The sequence below is a fragment of the Amblyomma mixtum genome, chromosome 1 (assembly GCF_055824585.1).
Source record: "Amblyomma mixtum isolate Tamu chromosome 1, ASM5582458v1, whole genome shotgun sequence".
Classification (NCBI taxonomy): domain Eukaryota; kingdom Metazoa; phylum Arthropoda; class Arachnida; order Ixodida; family Ixodidae; genus Amblyomma; species Amblyomma mixtum.
Window position 1 is genome coordinate 309526048 of NC_143012.1, and position 20738 is coordinate 309546785.

Below are 20738 nucleotides of genomic sequence, written 5' to 3' on the forward strand. Positions count from 1 at the left end.
CCAGGAGGACATAATTACATGCCAATGCGGTAGCATTAGAAACTGCTGATGCATTTACTGAAGGTGACGTCTCTAGCGTTATAGTGACGTCATTATGACGTCACACCTCTTCGAGCAATCACCAATTGTCATCATACATGACGCTGCTTTTTTTTTTTTTCTCGTTGGGCATCCATTGCTGACGCTTTAAATCTGGCGTCGCCCGGGTAATACATATTCCTTCGTTCGTCGTCTTTGTCGCGTCGATGAAATCTAGCACCGCACTCAACCAGTTAGTCCGAGAAGTTGTATTTCTACTCTTTGGGGCATTGACGCCCAAGCTTCTTTTTATGAGAAGAGAACATAAATTTGAGTGGTTCCTCCTAGGCGATGAAATGCCTGCAAATGGTGTAGAATTTTAAGTATTTAGGGACACAAATAGGATTGAGCGCCAGGTTTATGATGCATCTTCAACCTTGTACGTCTGGCTTGTTGGGCGCACAGAGATGGAAATTTGTTCTCACCTCTCGAGTGGTCATCTTCAAAGCAATGAAAACAAAACCCTAACAAGGTATTACGGGAGCAGCACAGAACAGGTTAACTAGGCATTTTCGAGGATAAAGTGTTTCTTAGCGATGTACTAACAAGGCACTCTGCACTGTGAACTGTCACTCCCTATCATATTGTCACAAACTAGGAACATGAAGAAGCGAAGAGATGCGCAGAGCTCAGCGTTCGCCTATGCCCGCATACATTAAATCAATTTTTTTTTGCTTTAATTAAAGAATTCTTGTCAGTCTCTCTCCGCAGGTAAGGCCACATTTCGAGAGGACAACGACAACAAGAGCAACGAAAACAAATCATAACTATCCGTCATGACGTCTGATGCTTCGGCTTGCCGCCATGTAATATTTGGCGGAGGCGTTTGAGGTCATAAGCGTCACGGCCTTAGAGCTTTGGAGCGTGTTACACTGGGGTCTAGGGTGAAGTGCCTTTGGTTCGCGCCTCCCGGCATAGCCTCAACCTGCGATATCTGGCCCGACCAGACGAGACGACGACTCCACTTACCTAAGGCTACCGCCACCTAAACTGAGTTTCCACTGACCTGCAGCCACACGTGAGAACACAGAACCCCACACCTGCCACTGGATGCGTTCTTGGACCTCACTCCTTTGCTTCTGGTGATTGATGCCTCTGCAGCCTTCCCGGATTAGGCTTCCCGTGCTCTCCTCCTTCATCATGGCGGCAAGCCCTTCACCTTCTTCTGTCCTCATCGTCATCGTTATGTCCCACGTCTCACTGGCCATGCCGTTCTTTCTACTTCATGATTGGGACGACGACCTGGTGGCCCCCGGTCGTGTCATGGACCAGGAAGCTAAAGAAGAGGGCAGACCCGTGGGCTGAGCAATCGCGCTAGGCCACCAGCCATTAAATCATATCATCACTTCTCTCATGTCATGTCTCGTTCATCGTGTCTAGTTCTTCAGCCTTCCGGCACCTAACAATATAAAAGGAGCTCACTTGAGATGTTTAATTAATAGGTTGATTACTCCATTGCATAGCTATTCCCGTAATACAACCATTCAAATTACTTGCTCCATGCATCGCTGTCAGGTTTTAAGGCTTCTTTACTGCCCAGTGATAAGAGGCTTATTAAAAGGAATTAATTTTCATGGCTTTCTTCGGAGCATAACGCTTTGAAATAAATTTTACACTTGCGCACATGCTACAAAAACGTTTATTTACCAAGTGTTTTCTTTCGAAGAGTGCCACAGCACTCGTTTGAACAGGCTGCGATCGGTGGGTCTCACCTATCGATGTGCTTTATCTACAACAGTGGCGCAATACAAATTGCGATCTCTATTTGTTCAGGGTCGAAAAATAGGGTCGGTGAATCATTTCTTGAATTGTGTTCTCAAGAAACATGCCATGCGGGTACGGCAAAAAGCATCCGAGAATTGATATGTAGAATGATATCTGTTTGGCACGCCCTGTTTATTACGTAGAACAAGCTGTGTTTCTTTTCATAGGAACAGGTCCAAGTAGCTTCAGTACCTGCAGCTGGAAACATGACATCCTTTGCTGGATAACGGTGACGGTGTGGGAGGCTTGTCATTGTACGTTCTTGGATCCATATCTGCGTTGCGCTGGAAATGTGTTATCGTTCGTACCAAGAAGACAACGAGGTCTCTCGTAGCGCTCATGCACCACGCCCCAGTGGTGCACCTTTTTTGGTGAGAGGAACTAGCAAAAATATAGTGACCCATGTTTAATTCTTACTCTCTTCTTACTGTCTCCTCCGTTGGTCATAACGAGAAATTGTCACCACAGGGAACAAAGGTGGGAACTCATTCGCGTCTGTCGGCTTAGTCAGCATGCGAAGAGAAACGACAGGGAGCCGGCCAGACATCCACAGGTAAAGAGATGCACAGATGATAAAACTCATGGGCAAGGGAGAGGGAAAAAAACACACTTGAGGGAACACTTAAGCTCCGTCTTAAGGGCATGACAAGGTAACGTTAATAGGTCCCTTGTGAAAAATTTGTCAAGAACAAAAAACACTTTAGTATTCCAACACATTCTGTTCCGTACCATTATGTTGTAAGCAGAAACGCATTCGAAGTACATAAAAAGTCTAAAAAATTTAGCGAAACTTCTTTACGCTGCTTCTTTTTTTCTTCTGATGGGCGTCGAAAGTTCGCGAGAATCTGTAGTATACATTTTTAGTAGGCACTTATAACGAGGAGCCGACACGTGGTTATTCGTGAAACGCGGTTATTGTTGATGTTTTCAACCACGTCACAACCGACATCCCATATACACATTCTGGAACCAAGGAAGACCTCTAAGTCTTCGGCGCAAGTCTAACAGCGTATATGATGCGTCCGCCTTTGTTCCTTGGCAGACCACGTACATGGAGAAGTCCGGGTGATCCACACGCTGATGAGTCTATCGTCAGAGTACTTTTCAACCACGCTGTTGACACACATTGGAACTTTTTAAAATCTTCCACTTCCACAAACGTCCAAAGAAATACTTTCTTCTTCATAGAACTTCCTGAGATGTCTCGCTGGAGGCCAGATCTGTGACATGTGAAAGAAAAGAAAGAAAGAAAAAAACACTTTTATGCAACTTAGCAAAGATATGTAAAGGAGACTTTGCTTCTTTTTTTGCAAGGACGTGATGTTAAGAATAGCGTAATTAGACGTAAAGCTTTGTGGCAAATCTTTATTTGCATGCGGAAATAAAACGCTCAACCTTTCTTCAATGCTCTTATTACAAAAGGAGGGGGGACAAAACATAACTCACTAACGTGTCGCATAATTTTTAAGTTATACTAAGGGGCTGACCTTTGCATTTCACTCATGTCAACCTGCCATAAGGAATCCAACGCAGAGCTTTTGGTGGCCGCGAGGGTATTGACTGAAAAATGGTGACAGTTCTTTCTTGTGTGGTAAAAATTCACGAATATAAAAGGTATGAAAAACCACAAAATAACAGCAAGTTTCGAAGTGTTCAGATAGCGCCTAATATAACATCACTATAGGCATGCATAGACCGAAAGATGTTCAAGGTGTGTAATGGTAACGCAACGTTGTAGATTTTGTTTTAAAGTACTTTGTCTTAAGTTTACTTGTAATGTTCTTTTAATGTATCTCTTTAGCCCCAAACTTTGCTTTTTTTTTTTGAAAACGCTACTTTGGAAACGAGATTTTTTTTAGTTCTGACTTCTAATGTTTGAAAAAAAAAATATGCTCATGAATAAATGGCCGAGTTAAGGAACTATTCATACGTTCACATTTCGGCGGGGATTGCGGCATTGTCCTCAGGTTCGCAGAGGGGAATCTAGTATAATTTGCACTTATTTCTTCTACTAAGCTGAAAACGGAGGATGAATAAAACAAAATAAAGATAAAATGTAGTCGTAGAAAAAGAAAGAATAAAGCTTTGCTTAGACTAAAAACAACAGACTCAATATCCCCCACTTCTGCACCATACGGAGCTTGAACAGGGAAGACAGTTTTTTTCGTTTTTTTTTTTTTTACAATGTGTACACTACTGAGTTGAATTCAGGCACCTTTCTCTCTTTCGGCACATATAACTCACAGGAATCACTTCAGCCGATTTTTTCCTTCCTTCGTACTTTTTTTTCTTTCGAGGGAAAATGCTCGAACTGGGTATCAAGAGCACATTTTGAAAGAATCTGGAGATAGAACGTTCCGTTTCCATAAGGTTCCTAATTTGAATAAATATGAGTAAGTCCAATGAATACCAGGTGGAGACGCACGTCCAAGCGGGAGAAATATTCGAATTTCTCTCTGTCGGTTTGCGCAGTCAGGGAAGCTATGGGTCGTCGGGCAACGAAATTGCATCCGGTCGCCCCGCAACCAATATTGAGCCGCGCTGCTTCGTTTCGCAGCCGAGATACGCGCCGCGCAATCAGGCATATGCTGATGGCACTGCCTTCGCGTTATACGAGTCTTTCGCGGTGCAGCGAGTGTTCGCGACGTGACGTCCAGAGCAACGGTGATCAATACAATCCCGGCCGCACGTGCTTGGGGTCTGCGGCGCGTGGGAACAGCAAATGATTTAATTAAAGCCCGGCACCACTCGTGTTTCCTCTCGTTCCAGACCAGACTACCGCAGCAAATGTCATAATACGCACATTCAGCGAGATATGCGAGCGCAGACAGAAGCTTATACTTGAGCGAACAAATTGCACCTGCACGTGGACTATCCGCTTGTTTTTTTTTTCCCCTCTGTACAACTTTCCATTCTGAACTGTTTGCTAAAAAAAAAGAAAGTGTGTAGATACGCACAACATGCTTCAGACAGCCCTAAAATGTGCACTTTTGCTCCCATGTAATTCGTGCCTTCATCGCTTTTTTTTTTTGTTGTTGTAATCATAGTTATGGTACTCCAATGAAGATCTTGGGAATGATTACAAAAGCAAACAAACCAATACAGCGGGTGCTTCAATCTTCTCAGGCACGGACGTCTTCTAAAATTGTTACAACGGCTACAGAGGACCGCTTCTAAGTTGGTCTACCTGGTCAGCAGGAATTCTTCGTCTACTCATATTTGTTTCCGCTTGATTTACTTAACAAATCTTAATTTTTGCTTAATTAAGCTTCTCCAAATAAAGCGTAACAACCCATATACACAAGGCAACGATGTTGAAAGTGTTTCCGCTTCGTTATAAAAAGTAATTCAGGAGGCTTTAGTATGAAGCAACTATTGGCCTCTCGCTAGTCATTGGCGTCTCACCAGTTATAGGAACGCTCCGGCTTCTCGACCTCCACGGCTGAGGATTACAGCGACGCCTCCGCGGTGCAGAGGCGAACTCCGCTGGAAGTGTTTTCTTCATGGCAGGCCACCGCGCAGGGGCATTCAGGTGCCGACGAGCTTTCCTGAACAAGTTGGCTCACGCCGTTCGCAGTCTTGCCTAAAAACACAACGGAAAAAGATATTAACAACAGGAATCGAATAAACTATTAGTAGGTAGAAAAGGCAGCATGGAATAATTCGCTCGCTTTGCTGTGCCTGAAAGTCACATCGGTTATCGCTTTACGGATTTGAAGGATGCGAATAACAGGGTGTTTAAAATCTCTGTGAGTAGTAGATTTCTTTTCAGTGACCGTGAAGTGTTCTGCAGTTTATTTTTTTTTTTGGTCACGTGAATTATTAGTGCATTCAGGGTGATCAACTCCATGATGCGTTCTTGCAACATTGGCTCTTTTAATCATAGTGCGAACTAACCAATTTCAATATAAGTGCCGCTAAGATAAACATGATATCTATTCATTTCAACATTACCGAATTCTGTGGCGCCAACGGGAACATACACTACACAAAGGGACAACACATATAATTTCCTCGTTTTGTTTGTACTAGAGAGAGAGAGAGAAAGTAATTATTGAAAGGAAATGTAGAAAGTTTGTACTAGCTTGTGTGTGGTCTATACGCGGGTAGCAGGTATGTAACGTAGAGTTGTGTCCAATAGTTTTTCTGTGCCCGAATAAAATAACCACTCTCCGCTTCGCTCTGGGAGGAAGAAAGAACGACGATGGTTTTGCCATCGACCTCCCTCAACCCTCTATCGATGCAAGCGCCTGCTTAGTCACTGCGGTATGCCAGTTCATCGACACCATCGTTACAAGAATGCTCTACAGAGGAAGGACTAACAAAAATTTGCGACCGTAAATTTACAAGCTGTCTTAGACTGTTTATAAATTTGCCCGCAGACAGTTTACAGACTGTCCAAATAAATTTATATTAGGGCATGTGGCAGATGACTTTACATTCTGGAGAGCTCCTGCTCTCTTTTGCACTTTCGAATAGTATCATAATAGGCCGATGGGTAAACGCAGGATTTTATAATAAGACATACTACGCCATTTATTGCCTAAAACATAGCGCACGAAACTATAAGCCATCGCGGTGGATCAGTGGTTGTGGCGCTCGGCTGTTGACCCGAAAGACGCTGGTTAGGTCCCAGCAGCAGCGGTCGAATTTCGATGGACGCGAAATGCTCTAGTAGAGACCCGTGTACTGTGCGATGTCAGTGCACGTTAAAGAAGCTCAAGTGGTCGAAGTTTTCTGGAGCCCTCCACTACGGCGTCAATCTTATCCAGAGTCGATTCTGGATAGAACCTATTGAACCAAACCAAACAATATGAAATATCACTGTAAAATGTTCAGATGTTCATGGCGGTGAAACCGCCCAGTTGAAGCTTATATCCTGCCCCCCCCCTCCATCATCATCAAGCCAACGACCACCTCTCTCAATCAACCTTTCATGCCATTATTATTCAGCTGGACAGTGAATCGCACCAGAAACTAAAGGCACAAAGTACTAACAACTTTCTGACGTACCAAAGGAAAAAAAAAATGAAAGGATCATGGTGCATTACAAGACGCGTCGTTGCAAGTGCCCAAGCAGGAAGAAGAAAAAGAAAAAATGGGAGAAGGAAGCGAGAGTTGCATGTGGCGTCGCTATCATTCTGGCGAAGCAAGACGGATCATTCTTAACGGTCACCCAAATTGCAGGCTTCGAGAGCCGCGTCCAGAGAACCCCGTGTCGCGCATACGAAATGAGACAAGAAATAAAAGCCTCCACTGACATCGTTCTGATAAATGGGCTCGCTCATCCGGAACTGCCACAGTGGAGAGAGAGAACGCGGGAAGTACGAGATTTACGCCTTTATTACTTGCGCGGAGCACAGGACATAAAATCTGACGGAGTGTCGGTTTTCGCACGCACAAATACGCCCGGCCCTTTTCTTGCGGGATGTGATATAAATAGTTTGTCGAAGGTGGCGAAGCAAGGTGATTATAATGCTCGAATGCGCACAAACGAGGTTTATTTCAACTTTTCTTTTTCCTTTCTTCCTCGGTGATACCTGCAACAATCTAATTCTGTAAACAAATCTTAAATGCGGGCTTATTTTTTCACCTCTCCTTTCCTGCCCACGAACTCCTCATTAATCATGATTGTGACTTTGCTTGCTTTTCGCTTCATCATATAGGCCGTAATTACCCCGTCTCATTAGGATTATTTTCATTCGTCGTTAATGCTCGGTAACCGCGGCAGCTTTGCCACTTCACTCTTTCGCATAAATAAGCTTATTGGATTAGCTGTTTTCTTGCTGTACATGCGGCTCAGAGACCCTCGCAGCAAGTGATTACGTTACGTTGCTAACATTCAATCTTTTTCTTCTTTTTTATGGGTTACTGACTGTAATTAGGGCAGGAAAATGCGGGCTTTTACGATGCCAACCGCGGCACGTAGAGGAACGTTTCGCTGACACGCAAGAGACAGTCAAGGGCAGCTGAGGCTGACCGCAAGGGAGTGCGGGGCTCGGATAAAGGCACACCTCGTGGCAGACCCGCTAGTGATTCTAAAAGGAGACCTAACAAGCCTTGCGGGATACCGGCGGGCGCTGCCCACTCGTTTCTTCCAGTCAAGCGGCTGTCTAACGAGCTGACATCAGGAACAAGTCGGAGGAACTGTCAGACTATTCCAAGTTGCGGCTGAGCTCCCTCGGGGTCTTGTCAGAGCTCGTCAGTCGGAGTTCAGGCTGAGTTCAGCTTCTCGCCGTCAATAGCGAAGCAGCAATTAGTGAGTGTGCGCGAACTTTGTGAGCGTTTCCCAGAGCCGCATACGCTAGGACGCATCAGTGCACAGACCCACAATTTCGGCTTCTTTCTCAGCTTCTGGTCTGCGAGGTCGTTTCCACTAACTCAAGCATGGCGTGATTTTCTTTTTGCATTACGTGTGTTCGTAGTTATGATTCTTGGTCCATTTCAATTTGTTTACAAATGGTATTGCCAATTTTTTTTTTCAAAACTTTCAATGTGGAGACGATTTTGAAGCAGGGAACCTTCTTTATCGAGTGCCTTTTAAATGCAATTTGCTCGCAGTATCCTGGCATTAGCCACGGCTGCCTGGATGGATGATAGTTTACAGGCATATAGTAAGGAATGAAGGCTGATAAAACCTGCTTGACAACCGAAGAATCCCCCTAGATATGGGGTGCGGTTTTGTTAGCGTGCAGGCAAACATGCATTGCATTCACTATGCCGGCAATTACTCTGCCTATGTCTCGAAACTAAAAGGTAGCTCATGCCACTAACACAGACGGCCAGTGTCCTTGAAAAACTGCAAGAGTCATTATGCTACCGCGAGCTCACACTTCGTGCGCCCGCAGAGAACACAGTGCGAGCGACGTTGTCTCACGACACAGACCTAATGCCATTGACCAATTACAGCAGATGTTTCTGGAATTGAATTAATCGCCATGGCTGACCGACAGTAGGCTGAGCCCGTATCTGATCAGGTGAAATCGTTCGATGCAGTTGATTTCATTTCGTTGGTGTAGCAAAGCAAAGAAAGTCTTGAATGAGGAAATAAGTAGCACTAAGATGTACCTGAGCCCAGAAACATGCTTACAAATGCTGTAGACATATAGTGGCGCTTAGGTGGATGTGAAATTGATTACAGTAGTAACGTCCTTTATAACAGCTAAAAAAATTGACAAACCCAGTTATTTACGTCAATTCCCGTTTGTCAAACCACAAAATGTCGCGTTCTTGTTGAATCTAACATGAAAGGAGCAGGAATACTTCAAACGTCTAGAAAAAATCAGTCGTGAAGGAACTTAAATGGTAGCCTACCTAAATAAATTTGAAGCTATGTTGGTAAAGGTCTTTGTAAGCAAAGATTCTTTGAGGTTTTTATAGACAAAGAGGAGTACTCTTACATGATGCTAACTGCAGAGACTAATAACTGAAGTACATTTTCGGCTTCAGAAGGAGATAAAAGCTTTCGGCCACAAAGTTATAGGCGTTAAAGGAGATTGCGCGTCAAAATACACCACGACAAAATACATGCACTTTCGAGAAGCTTCCTGGCAAAGCAACCCCTCTAGTGCATATAACTTGACAAAACAGCGAAAATTTGTTGGGCCACAGCACGGAGGGTAACCGCGTTTTCGAATTGATAAAAATTGTTATGGCGGTTACTTACATTGGGCAAAACTTCTCTCGGTAATTAAGGAGCCTAAGAGCAATAGCTAGAAAGTTAACTATTTATTCTTAGTTAACAAGCCCACTAGTTAGCACATCTTAGCTGTATTCTGATATGCTACGCCACTGAAAACACAATGGTGAAAAAGTGCCATTAGAATTCAAAAAGCGTGTATTTAAAACTTCTGTAAGGTCTTAAGTGAAAAAACATGTATATGCAAAACCTTAACTCTTACTGTGACTTATGACGAATAGAAGGCGCCGACCAAAAGAAAGGATGGGATGACGTTTCGACTGCCCCATGGGAGCCTTGTTCATAACCTTTTTTTTTCTTTCATTCTTATTCAACAATACTTAGAACGACGTATGAAATGTACTCAGCTATACGGCTTTACACACTACGTCGAGAGGTGTAACTCCTGTGTGGCCTATAATGGTTAACACTGACCCGTTACACGTTAAATGCTTAAACTACAGTTCCAACAAACAGGTTGTTCAGCAAATAGGTTGTTTGGTTGTCGCAGCTAACGATGACATTCAATTTACCGTGGTACCACAAAGACAGCGACCCCACTTCTCCGAGGGATTATGAGAACCAACATCGCAGCGGATACTTAGCCTTGGGTCGTCAGTAAAACAGATCAGCTGATGAAATAGCCGCGTAAAAAAAAATTTACAGGCGCTCGTATTGACTTTTGCAAGGTGATAGAATGAGAAGCTATTAATGCTTTTACCAGAAGTGATGCCACTTCACACCAGCCAATGGGTGTTATCCGCTCTGGTGACGTCACTCCCTTTTAGCCAATGGACGAATGTTATTATCGATGACACATTTTTTTCCCCGATGACCGTTTTAAAGTTATCGCATTTAAAACGCCGTCACCATAGTCTCCATGCGGCATAGGCTTCTAACTCGTAGCACTGACCACAAATCATCAAATTACTTCATTCTTTTACGTAAAGTGCATGGCTGCATTATATATGCCAGACCGGCATTAGCTGTTTGCTACAATCCAGACCAAATCCACTATATAAAAAAAAGACCTCTTCAAAGATCCCAAATTGTCCTCCAAATAGACTCCAAACTTTAATTTTGTGTTCGCTCTTTTTATTGATGCGCAATAAATTAGTTAACACAATTGATAGGTAGAATTCGTTTATGCCTGGTAAATAGTTTATAATTTAATGTCTTCTCTCGGGTTCTTTGGTTTCCACAGCCTGGGCGGGGCCCGTGACGTGTTGGTGGACTTGAGGGCAGTTGAGGCCTGAAAAAGCCGCATTATATATAACTGTTTCTTTATTCATTATCATTTAGGCTCTTGGGCCTTGATAGCATTAATGTTTGCAATGAATGAAAAAGAAAAAAACAGTGATTATATTGGTTTTATTTTTCTGCCTCACGTAGTCTGGGCCCACTCTCGCATCTAGGCGTCTTTCGCCTGTTGAAACCGAAACCAGAACGCATTAGAGACTAAATAAATTTTAAATTATTTGCTGGAAGCAGGAGAATTTCAAGTGGTGATCAGTGTGTACCGGAAGGTGCTAGACACCATTCCATACAGTAAAACACGCAACCGAAAGTTTGGCGCATCAGCTCAATGAAATCGGCGCCTCTATACGTTGCATTCTAAACACGAATAAGCCTATAAGGGAGTAAAAAGGGAGTAAGATGTCCTCTAGCACACTCCCTTCTAGGGGCAGGGTAGGCTGCACAAGTTTCGGAGTAGTTTTGTAGCGAAAGCTACATTGGCCACGAACTTGCGATTTCGCTGTGGCGGTGCTCTGAGGAGGCACAGAGAGCGACCTTGAGCCGTTGCCTAGCAACCGCCGCAGCTGGCGGACGCCGCGCTCGCTGCGCCATCTGGCGTGACGTCACACCGCGCGTCTCGCTGTGGAGCTGCCGCCGCCGTTTGGTATGACGTCACACCGCTTGCCTCATCGTTGCGGTCACCTCCGCTCGCTTCACCAGCTGTGTCGCATGCCTGATGAATATAGCAGCCCCTGACAAGCTGAGTCCAGCTCTATCATTAGCAGCTCTGAACGGGTTTCTTGATACGGGATGGCCGCGAAGTGAGCACAAGAGAGAAGCCGTTTACCCGTGGCCGTGGTCGTCAACGTGACGGCAGGGATGGCCAAGGACACGAAGCTGCAGGGCGAGACGCGTGCCCCATTCTGAGGGAAGGGCGCCGCCTTGCGTCCGATCCTGCGGCCGGGCCACGACGCGATGCGGCTGAAAGTGCAGCGGTTGCTGCTGTGGCTGCTGATGCCACTGGCGATGCGAGGAAGGCCAGCGAGCTTTGGCCCGTCGCGTTGTATCACCGGCGCCGGGTCCTTGGGCTTGACGAGAACAACGAAAAAAAAAAAGCAATCTTAGAGATCACTGCGGTGAGTCGCTTTGGAGCTATGCGAAAACAGAGCGTCCACATACTGTATCGACGTACGTGAGCTGTTCTGACGTCCATGTACTATGTCGACGTCCATGGCTAATTTTACATCTGATTGTATTTTTTCGCGTTTTGTTCGTGTTTAATTAATTAACTAATTGCGCATTGTCACGCAAATGTTTCCCGTGGCAACATTTCATCATACATTACCTGTCCCAATGACACTTTTACACAATTAATTAACTTCAGGGAACGGCGTAATCATGCGGACAAATTTGCGCGCACTTTTTGCTGACGCGACATAGCCATATAATGCGCTCGCATTAAAAAAAAAAATAGAGCAGATAAGAGATGAAACCAATGTCTTGGGCCACACTCTAGAAAGCTGTTTTTCCTGGTCCATTACTTTAGCCTACTTAATAGTTTCACACGCAACCGATGGCAGCAAAAACAGCCAACGACATTGATTGCTAGCTTTAAAAAGAGCCCTTGTCCTTAGGACTTTATTTTTATTTTCAGAACTCAGGGGGTAAATATCACAAGATTTTTTTTAGTTCAAATTTGGGTACAAATCGCGTTGTACAAATCGGGTTGTCCGGGTTGTTTATTAATTTTGGTTTTTGGTGGCCTTTTTCTGCAGCAAAATACTGTAAATACTATAAATGCTATGAATACTATAAATACTATAAGCGCTAGTCTTTGTGTAGGTCGCAAATTGCCCCGTTTTTTTGCGCTGTATCTCACAACCAACAAAGAAATTAAAGGTTGCGCAGAAAGAAACCATTCGGCAATTTTTTTTTTCTCATCTGTTAAAACTATTTTGTCGCTTGAGCTGTCAGTCTCTCACGAAGCACCTCGCGTCCATGCAAGACCTGCCTGCCTTTCACACAAACAAAACAGTCGTTAAAGACCACAGAGGCTATTTAAACGGGCAACTACCCTGTAACGGGACTGTATTAACGTGGATAGCGCTTGATATATGATGCCTAATCAACGTCTAGTCACTACCCGTTTTATGACGAATCGCTTTTAAAGGTTACTTTTCGAACATGCGCTCAGATTAAGTCACGCCATTAATATTAAGCTTCAGAGGGGTTTAAGGCCACCAGCTGAAAGACCATTCCTCTAGAATAAGCACAGAATATCTCTCCGTTTTCGTGCGTTGTCTTCTGCTTTGTTCATGGAAGCGTACGTTCTCTGTACCCTTTCCTGCAGTATACGTGTATCTTGACGAGCCCCTCATTCCCTTGCCCTTGCGTGTTACCTATAGTGGGCAATTTTGGGGAGAAATAGGGTTTTAACCATATTTTAAGAAATGTGTTTGTGGTGCAAGAATCGCGAAAATTAAGAGCTTTAGATGTAATCACTTACATCATGTACACTTCTCCACATTGAAAATCCATCAATATCGTATTTTTTCTCAAGAACTTTTTTTTCATGAGAAAGAAAAAGCGAACTCTGATTGGGGATGAACCTGCACACTGTAATGATTGATACGTAGAGGTTTCTCTCTTTTAGGAAATTTGAGGAGTAAAATTTTGGCGGAAACATAAAATTTTAAGAACTGAAATTGCCTCATTTTTACAAAATTTCGGGAGTTTTCAAGGTGCTGCAGAGAAGATCGTCATAAAATAGAATTTTTTAGACTATTAGAGGAAATTGTCGTTTAGGTAATGAAACATCACTATAGTTACACAGGCTCGCGCCGTAACGCATTCGTGAAGGCGTAGGAGAACACTGGCCGCGCACCATTCTTAGAGTTCATCTGTGTTTGTGAGAAAGCAGTTGCTTACAAAAAAAAAATTCGCGTGAGGAGTTCGGCGTGAAATTAAAGGTATGGAAGGTATGGAAGCAAAGTTAAAAATCTTTGTTATGCTCACTGCATTTTACTGAACAGCACTAAAAGAAGCCCACGAAGCTGAAGATTCAGGATTTGATCAATTGTTTTCCTAACTACCCAATACGGGAAAAAGGAAAATGCGAAGCAAGCAAGAAACGGCCGCATTCAACGCGCTGTATATGGTAAGGCTCCTAACACATTCGCCAATTGTGAAAGGGCCAGAGAAAGCCCGAATGTAACCGCAAGTCACCTTTCAGGCGGCAATCAGAAACTTGCTCTTGAAGTAAGATTAGAAACGAACAAGAATTGTGCGCTGGTTGCCGAGCAACGGCATACTGCTTTCTCCCTCACGCCTGTTTTGGACGAGTCAAGTGAAGTCGGCTCAGAATGAATGCTGTTTCTCTGGGGAGCGCGCTGCAAAGACTGTAGACCGACCATGATAAAGTAAAGAGCGCTTTTAAGGCTTCGAAAGCAAAGAAATTACTGATTCTATGCAGGTGTTGAAAGCAGCCGAAACAGGAGACACTGCAATCTCCACAAGAAAACAAGTCAGTTGCTTAAAGAAAGCAGCATACAGTGAACGTATTCTCACTGAGTGCTTCCTAGGGAAAGCAAGGTTACGACCATGTGAGTCTAAGAGACCTTTTCAAGATGGAACGCTATAGTGTGCTACAAAAGTGCGTTGCCCAACCAACAGAAGTTGCACTGACTTTCCTAATGAAGGAGCGCCTTAATTTGCAGTACGAAGACTTGAGTGTGCAGCAAGGGACTCTGTGTTCACTTGACATTAGTGAGTAGACAATAGCGCAAAGTTTTCTATGACCGGAAAGTCGACAGTGACGCCACTGAGTGCTTTGAAAGCATCGCTTTGAGCTGTCAGTAGCCAGTGGGAATCTTTCTGTCACTAGACAATGGCAGGTGGCAGGCTACCCACCGGGCTAATACCAAACTTAGTGTGCTATTTATAAGAACTAAGCACACTACATCGGTTATAACGAACCTTAGTATGCCACCTCGTATATAATGAACTTTCGCTTGTTAACCTTGGATAAAACGCACTTTCGTGTGCTAAATTCAGGTGTAATGAATTTTAGTGGGTTACGCCGGATATAACGAATCTGGCTATAAATAAAGAGGCGCTTGAACTCTACAGCCCAATGGTATAACCTGAAAAGCATGCGGCGTCAAGTCGGGGACAAAGTCTCCGGACCACGTCTTTCTCAAACAAAGCCCATAGCTCTGCTGTTAGCCTGCAGCTGGACACCACACTTGTGGAGGTGAAAGTCAATATTCTGTTCTTTCATCTCCACAAGTGTGGTCTCCAGACGCTTGCTAATAGCAGAGCTATGAGCTTTGAGAAAAACGTGGTCCAGATACTTTTGTTCTCGACTCTACATTATGGCCACAGCCACGTCACAGATATGTTACAAGACAGACAGCTCAGAACACTAGAGGCATAGTGCCATGCTTTAGGAAGCGAACCAGAATCGCAGTTCGTAATTTGAAAGAAATACTAAATATTACTACCTTTTCCATATCGATAACAAGAAGCAAAAGCTTAAAAATTATGAATGCTTGCAGCGTTTCCAGTCTGTAAGGAGAACTTGTTTTTTTACCGCTAGGTACACGTGTCCTCCGCACAGGCCTACTATCAGAAACAAATGAAATGCGAACAAGACAACTCAAACAAGAAAAACAAAACTGGAACATCTTAGCCGGTTGAAGCTCAATATTAGCACAGGCTAATATCACTGCGAAGACGCGAATACTTTCCTTTAGTGCTGTTATTCAACCTTGCGGCCATTTTTGTTCCAGAAGCAATTTTTTGTGTTTTTATTAGCATTTCATTCCTCTTGTTCCCCATTTGCTTTGTCCGATCGTAGAAGCGGTGTCAGTTAAAAAATATATGGCTCGGACATCAAAATTCGGTGAAGCATCGCATTATGCTGTTATGCAGATATTCTGTGCGCAAATATTCTTCGCCCCAGAATTCCTGATGCTTTGGAAGCCAGTGCAAATATATCGCGGAACGGTGTTGTTCCGTTTACTTTTGACGATAGTCGTATAGGGCCACATCAGTCGTGATTCTGAGGGGGATTTCAAACGAGTCGAAGCACCCACCTGGGACTCGAAACAAACTCTTGAAAGCAAATGGAATATTGTCACGTAGTGGTGACTGCAGTCCGGCGAACAGGAAAACAACGAGGATGTCTTCGAAACGGAACTCTTTATTCGGGCTGACTTGCGCCCGCAAAGAACTGAATCACTCGGCGGCGGCGTAGCAACAAGCGTGCTCAGCGGTCGTCGAACAGAATGACCGCCGCTGTCGGCCGTGCTCTTTTTAAAGCTGACAGCGAACATTCGACATAAAGCTTGGTAAGGTACTAGAACATTCTGGCACAAACTAGAACCGGCTCCGCCTGGATGCGATCAATCGAGATAAGTCTAGGCGCGTCTTGCGTCACAAACGAAGCGATAAAGCGGCGTGTCGGCAGCCTTGAAGCATGAACAAACACTGCAAACAAACGCTACAAAGATTCGCGGCAATATTAATCCTATCCAAACATCAAGCACCCTGTGAAGTGTACACGTGGGAGCGATGCCGTCGAACACTTGAGCAATGTGGCGCGCAGATATTGGATTTTGCATGTCTCAGTAGCGTATCCCAGAGACTCACCGATGCGCTGCTTGCGAGGCCAATGGTGCGCCTTTCTCGTGCACACTGTTGGTACTGGGAAAGCACGCAGAGTATGCAGTATATCTGTGGCAGAAAAGACAAGCATTAGGCCTCCGGTAGCCAACAATTCCCAGAAATCTCCCATGTCTTTCAATTCAATTCAATCCGTCTGTCTTTATATTCTCATCATCATCATCATTAATAACTGTTCTCGTACAGCCTTCGGGAGAGGTATTAGATAACAAAATGGTGTGAACTTGAATGAATATCAGAAAACAGGCAGATGGAAGGAAATAATGCGTAGGGCAAACCACATTCTAAACCATAATTGATCAAAAAGCGCTCAAACATTAGATACGTTCAGTGGACGGAGGCTAAGAAAGTTTATAATGGCTAGGCTCGTTAATGATAAATTTTGAGAAATTGTCCAGACGGCAGCGGTGAAGTATAAAAACGGTATTTTAGAAGCATTTGCTGCGCCTCAGAAGTTCTGTAAGCTGAGATTGCTTAAAAGCCCACGCAAAATGCAGGACTGAGGCTGCCGCTGTTGATGATGGTGGTGGTGGTGGTGACGATGATGATTAATTTTATTGGCACAGGGGCAGCATTTTTCAAAAAGCGCCAAAGAACAATGTCTTTTCCTTTCACAAGATTGGGTAAACGACCCGTTTTAAGAGCATTTCACTCGTGAGAAGCCGAGTACCAGGCCAGGGAAATCTTGTGCCCATTGTATCACCGGTGGGTACCTGGCTGCACTTGTAATCGAACTCAGAGCCGTGGTGGAAGCTTATTTTCCCACAGTGCTCCGAAGCTGCTGCATACGGCAGACTGGAGGCATCAGTTTATAATCGGAGGTGAAATTTTTCACCGATTTCTTTTGCTTTTTCTTTCCAGCGCTTTCTTACACTACAGACGAAGCGTAACTGTGACATAATTTTGTGTATTTCGCCCTTAGATAAACCTATCGGTATTGCCCGTTTTTTGGCATTTTTTGTTCTCGTTGAGGAACTGCAGAAACTGCTTCAGTTTTATTTCATTACATTATAACCTGGTCAAGCATTTCGTAGGCAATATTTTGTAGCATTCAGTTCCCGCTTCATTTTCTTACTACTTCCTCACTGGTAGCTGATGCTGTGCGGTCAGAAATGTCCACCATTTTTTTCGCGGTGGCGCTGAAATTGAAGGCGCAGACGTCCAATGGCTAAGGGGCAAGAAATATATTGCGAAAAGAACTCTTACAAACAATGGCCTGTGTCTCCATTTACTTCTGAGAGCAGTAATATTCTGATAAAAGCTCGGGCAGATATTCTCTTTATTATAAATTGGGATTCAAGTTACCTAGAGCAGAGCAAACGCTGTTTCTTTTTTTATTTGTTGTGGCGCCTTCTACTTCCAATTATATTTAAGTCTTTTTTCTTATTATGGCAATAATATATATAACACAAAGGGAAGGCGTTATAATGTGGTAAATAATGTAAAGCATGGTCCGCACTATGTCATCACGATGACTAAAAGAATAAAGCACTCTTCCTCGCTTTATCTTTTCTAACAAACTGTCCGAACTAGCTATAAGCATGGTTTTAAATCAGTACAACTCTCACACCATTTATGTTCTAATTTCTACGCTCCGTTCTCCAAGGAATAAAGCATGCAAGTAAAAAGGAAAATAAAAAGAATGGAGAGTTTTGCGGGTATAAACAATGGAACGTATGAAGCGCTCGACAATATAATCAGTAGAAGTTAGCACTGCTCTTCACTTGAGACATCGTTGAGATCATGGTAAGACAGAACTTAGAACACGTTACGTGTATAGCAACCAGCGATGGAGGAACCGGCTAGAAAAACCTTAGTTTCGTATTGATTTTTTTTTACACTCCTACGAATAATCAATACGAATCAAGTTTCGGAAATCGATACTAATACGAATAAAGTTTCCTATTGGTCGGGGTCGGCAAGCAGTCCGTGATATTTTTGCATTTTGTGAAGACAGAAACTTTACGAGATAAGTGAAAACGGCTTGCGCAATTGCCTGTAACAAAGCAAAACGACATGGGCTTGTGACAGCGGGTGCTGCTCCCCAGTCCGAAACGGTCGAAGAAAGGGGGGGGGGGGGGGGGGGGGAGTGCAGTGAAACGCCAAATGTCGGTACAAGGGAAGGACCATATTTTATCCCCCGACTTTTGCCGTCAACGTTGCGCCGCGCATCGACTAAACGCTCAAGTTCAGCACTCAGGAACTTCGCTGACTGTTGTTTTATTCTAGCCATGCCTTCGGGCTTGCGACCTGAAACCGCGCTTCTTTTTTGTTTTGCCTGGTTGCGGATGCTTTGAATTCCCGCACACGGTTTACAGTTTAAAAGCACAAAGCTCGACTTACGTGCTTGCGAGTTAAAATAAAGTGAATTTGAAATAACACAGCCACTTTAAAGAGAAAAAAAAAAGGCTTGCTGATGCAACGTCTTACGAGTTGCATACGTTTATACGCCTTTAAAAAGCCGCTTCCGAATGCGTTTGGAATGGCGGTTTTACAAGCGCCGTAATATGAAAAGCCATTCATTTTCCATTTTCTGCCGTTCTTGCGGTGACCTCCCGTCAGAACAGCGCTAGAGCTTGTTTTCGTCAGCTTATAGCTTGTTATTTATTCTTTCGAGGAACAACGAGCACAAAGTGAGAGGACACGCACATTCACACACCCACGCGCACGCACACACATGCACACACACGCACGCACACGCGAATGCAAACACACACATATACACACAAAAGTGCAGTTTGAAAATGGACGACATGCGCCAACAAACCCGCCAGAAGGCACTTTGGTGACACTGCGACCGTAAAATGTCCTCTAAATTCGATCTGGTATTCTTTCGCAAGACAGCATCACGTAAGGGGGAATGAGGGGTAATCAGATCCCGACCCCTCGAGCAGTACGAGTATACATAACATTCCTTCATGCAGAGGTTTAGAATTTGAAAAGGGTGCTTTATTTAGAGTGACATACCCTGAGATTGGGCTCGTTTCCGCAATGTTCTTTTGACAGAAGAGCAGTGCCGAAAAATATAAAAGAGGAAACGTCCGCCCTCACTGACAAGCCCAATCAATGTCCCGCTGCCACTCGTCCTTTTAACGCATGTTTAGGTATGGTTTCTTGAAAGCAGGACACAGCCGTGACTCTCAGACGCTGCTGTCTTCCTCAATGCTTGTAAATGAACGCCCTTATTGTTCTGAGTTTTACTATCGAAAGGGTGAAGAACAAAAAAAAAAACGAATGCCCCACAAACTGACAGTCACACCCGTTCCCTGAAAAATCCCAGTATACGCACAGCTTACAAAGCAAGCTGGCTGTACTTAAACGAATAGAAAAATCTGTCGAGCCCTCTTTAAACTTGACATTTTTACGCGGTGATCTTAATTTTCTCTCCACAGAACCTAACGACAGCAATATAATACCACGACAGAAAACTGTAGTAACTTACGTTGATTGAACACAAGGTGTAGTCAATGATGTACATGACGACCACAAAACTCTCGAGTTTCTGAAAAATAATCAAGAGTTGAGAACACAGTCAGTGTTTTACAGAAAGAGAGCGTTAGGCTAAAAAAAAAAACGGGGAAATGCCGGATCACGCAGTAGGACGTGTAGGCGGTGTCAAGTATTGTCATCTTATTCTGTAACGCTTATACATCAGACATTTTTTTTAGCTGAAAGGCATTCAATATGAGGGGAGTTGAAAATACTCATGCGGGCTATCCTGTGATGGAATATTTTGCCCACGCTTAGTTTAAACATTGTTGTTTTCTAAAGCGCTTTCCCCCCTATGCTTTCGATTAATAACACATACTTGCAAAACGCGCACATCATCATAAATGTACCAAATGCATGAATTTTGAAGCTTTCGCCGCCAAAATGAAAAAATATTTGAACAAGGTTTCAAATCAATCTTTTGTTTGCAAAACTGTCCAAGATAGTTACATCGGGCTTTTATTTGAAGCAACGGTATACTATAATAACAGCACCATGTGAGCGTAGAACTTATGACACACCTTGCCTGTGGTTGTGGTCTTGTGGATGGCAGTTTTTATTCAGAGGTCAGAAAACTGAACGAATGCTGGAGGTTGATTAAGCCAGAAAATATGTGTGCCCTTTTTTGAACACGCACACTGTTGGCGTTGTGTTGGTTGTGCGCGAGAGAACAAAAATAGCCGCCATTTTGTTCCCGCTTTGACCACCGCTGTAAAGATCCCTAGCTTTGATTTTGCGAAATGAATATTAAACAGGTTCGCTTTCTGGGTTATCGTCTTCGGTAGTAGGGCATGCGTAGCAGTAATTA

At 43.8% G+C, this 20738-nt stretch overlaps 1 protein-coding gene across 1 annotated transcript in view; it reads right to left on the reverse strand.

Moving 5' to 3' along the window:
• Positions 1-2855: 2855 nt before the first annotated feature.
• Positions 2856-20738, reverse strand: part of LOC149372390 (uncharacterized) — a 29306-nt gene continuing 11423 nt past the window's right edge. The window contains exons 5-9 of the mRNA XM_089586254.1: positions 19884-19943; positions 16409-16492; positions 11604-11844; positions 5248-5425; positions 2856-3062 (exon numbers count right to left, since the gene is read on the reverse strand). Coding sequence (XP_089442380.1) covers positions 5292-5425; positions 11604-11844; positions 16409-16492; positions 19884-19943 — 519 coding nt within the window. The 3' untranslated portion in view covers positions 2856-3062; positions 5248-5291. The remainder of the gene's footprint in view (positions 3063-5247; positions 5426-11603; positions 11845-16408; positions 16493-19883; positions 19944-20738) is intronic.